Source organism: Montipora capricornis, chromosome 1, assembly GCF_036669925.1.
Source record: "Montipora capricornis isolate CH-2021 chromosome 1, ASM3666992v2, whole genome shotgun sequence".
Lineage (NCBI taxonomy): Eukaryota > Metazoa > Cnidaria > Anthozoa > Scleractinia > Acroporidae > Montipora > Montipora capricornis.
Window position 1 is genome coordinate 8,040,042 of NC_090883.1, and position 2,782 is coordinate 8,042,823.

At 40.5% G+C, this 2,782-nt stretch overlaps 1 protein-coding gene across 1 annotated transcript; it reads right to left on the minus strand.

Moving 5' to 3' along the window:
* Positions 1-1,150: 1,150 nt before the first annotated feature.
* LOC138056205 (uncharacterized) lies at positions 1,151-2,210 on the minus strand. Its single transcript, XM_068902019.1, has 2 exons — positions 2,110-2,210; positions 1,151-1,799 (listed from the first exon to the last, which is right to left on the minus strand). Exons 1-2 carry the CDS (start codon positions 2,208-2,210, stop codon positions 1,151-1,153), a joined length of 750 nt encoding a protein of 249 aa, XP_068758120.1.
* Positions 2,211-2,782: the final 572 nt, after the last annotated feature.

Genomic DNA, 2,782 nt, shown 5'->3' on the forward strand with positions numbered 1-2,782 from the left:
GATTAAGTCAAAAAAATTTTCATAAAACTCCTTTGAGAAGCCATCTTCACCAGGGGATTTATTGTTTTGAAGAGATTTTAGGACCCCTTTAATCTCATCAAGTGTAATTTCGACTTCAAGGGCCATTGATTGCTCTACAGACAATTTAGGAATGACTAAGTTTTCCACAAAGGTGTTAAAGTTCTCCCCGAAGTCCGTGAGATGAGAGCCAGATAATTTTGTTTCAAGTAGATCACTATAAAAGGACTCTATTTCCTTGTTTATTTGCTTAATGTCCGAAACAATTTCGCCAAATAATAATAAACTCAAACAGGTTTATTGCCCCATATATATATAATAATGGGCTCAAGCTCATAAAAACCAACAAAAGTTTCTCTAATATAACAATCCTGAACAACAACGTCTAAAATTTTGACTGTGTCGATAACATTCTGTGCGCAATCATCCCAGTCTTGGCCAACATGAGTTATCAATATAATTTGCAGATAAGTGGCCAAGTTGTCGAAGGGTGGAGAAAACTGGCTTCATTATTTTTGTAAATTTACGAGGACAGCACGCCAGCTTATTGGGGAAACATGTAAATTTATACAACACATTATTCCACTCAAATTTGAGGAATTTTTGATGCGATTTTGCAATAGGAACTGAGAAATAAAGGTCCTTAAGGTCAATGGAGGCCATGTCGCAGTTGGTAGTCATTAATCTAATGGCTGTCCAGACTGAGTCCATTTTAAAATGCTGATTTTCAACATGCTGGTTAAGACTCTTTAAATTTAGAATCATTCTGAAGGATCTGTCTTGGGTGAGAGGTATTCTCCTATTTCATGTCTGCAAGGGACAATAACCCCCTTGTCAATCAGATTTTGGATTTCTGCGTCTATAATCAGTGAGTCACTGATGTTATATTTTTTATCTTTGGAAATTCTATTTGTTCTTGGTGAGGTGCAGAACTCTATGTACTGCCCTTTCACACAATTAAGGACTTCTGTGTCAGAAGTGATCTTATTCCATTCACAAAAATTATGTGCCAGTTGGCCACCCTCAAAACTTCCCACCTTGGTTTCTAAATAATTTTTTAGTAATGGCTCACAAAGGATAAGGATGTTTACTTGTAAACTGTTAAATATGTCAGTGGATAGTCTTTCAACATTCAGGGCTGCTTCTTCCCTTGGTCTTGTCGGGAGTATGACCTCTGATGGGGCTTCCACTGACGGCTCTTCCCTAACAAAGGCTGCCTTCCACGCTTGTCTGATTTCCACGGGAAATTTCCCCGGTAATAATTCTTGTAATTTTGGCGGTTTTCTACTGCACCACCTATCCTGTTCGAAGCTTGGATGCTATTGAGCCGGGCCTGGAGGTCGTCTCCAAACAAAAAGGTCGTCACAGGTACATGTGAGGCACATAACCCTGCATATTCTTTGTTGAAGTGGGGTTTTATGGACTCCCTTTGGCGATGTGACATTTCAATGTGAGCATGACCTAGAAGGGTAACCGCGTCGGTATTTATCTTTATCAACGTTTTCAGGTCAGGGTGGAAATTCGACTCTTGTGTATGCTTCATTATCAATTCGGTTGATTTGTACAGTAGTGCTCCAACTGTAGCCAGTGTTTTCTGAGTTGAGCTCGACCTGGGGTCATGCTGTTTCGCGGAGTGGCTCAACTTATCCCATATTTCGGGATTTACCCGTGGTGTTGTGAGAGTCTCACAGTTCAAGGGACGTAAATATTTCCCATACCTATCTTTCAATTTTGAGTCTGGCAATTTCACAGACCATTGTTTGTTTATGATTTCTGCGAGTTTTTTTTATCAATAGCAGGCCCCGTATCCTCCAAGCTCTGCGGTTCCTCAGCAATCTCTGACAACAATGGGTCATTTCGTCTGTTTGCTCGTGTCGACCATTGTGTTGTTTTGAATCGTTGCCATAAAGCTCCTCGAGGTCTTTGTCGGAGTCATCACCTTCTTCTGAGGAGCTAATTTCCTTCGAAGTGGTTGCTCTTTTCTTCTTTGGATGAGAGGAATGGTCCTCTGGTACGTTTGAGTGAAGTTTCTTGAGGGATCGTTGCATCACCTGCCATCGCTTCGAGAGAACTTTTCAAATTCTGCATAACCTGAACCATCGGGTCTGTCCTTGTTGCCTTGGCTCATCACCAATCACTTCATCCTCCTCTTCGGGTGATAAAGGGTGTTTTTCTTTGTCTTTGGTCGCCATCTTCAAACACAGTACTGAACGCTCTTAGATAACGCACGCAACTGAATGCTTGGGTTACACGTACGTGACTCACTAGTGAGTGAGACTGGTATCGAAATAGAATTTTAGTTTGACTTTGTAGTCTAGCTAAACACTTTTCACAGCAAAATCGAATGCTCATTCATGGTGGCTTAATCAGGATCACGAGAGAAAACTTAAAATACTTTACCTCTGCGACGATCTGCTTTTGACTTTCCATATATCTGATGAAGCGAATGGACACTTTGAGTGTTTGTTTGTCGACTTCTCAGTCAGGAGGGGCTGGTTTTTGGCCTTGAAGGAGTGCTGACACAATGTGATTAAACACATAAAGAGAAACTGCGATATGTTGAATAAAATCGATTCTCTTGGATTTTCGCGGAGCGTTCCCCTGTTCAATTGCTTGATTGACCTCTTGTATAAAGTCAGCACTCAGCTTTGTCAATAGGTGAACAGCATCTTCTTTGAACTTGAATGATAACTTTTCGCGTTGTAGGTCATGTATTTATATAAAAATGTCTGAAATGTCTTTAACAAGAATGTTATCTGACTGC

Excerpts from the sequence above, each read along its gene's own strand:
- LOC138056205 (XM_068902019.1), bottom strand. The coding sequence starts at position 2,210 with ATGGCGACCAAAGACAAAGAAAAACACCCTTTATCACCCGAAGAGGAG. Across the intron at positions 1,800-2,109 it reads GGACAGACCCGATGGTTCAG|ACTCGCAGAAATCATAAACA; the intron begins GTTATGCAGAAT and ends TTGATAAAAAAA.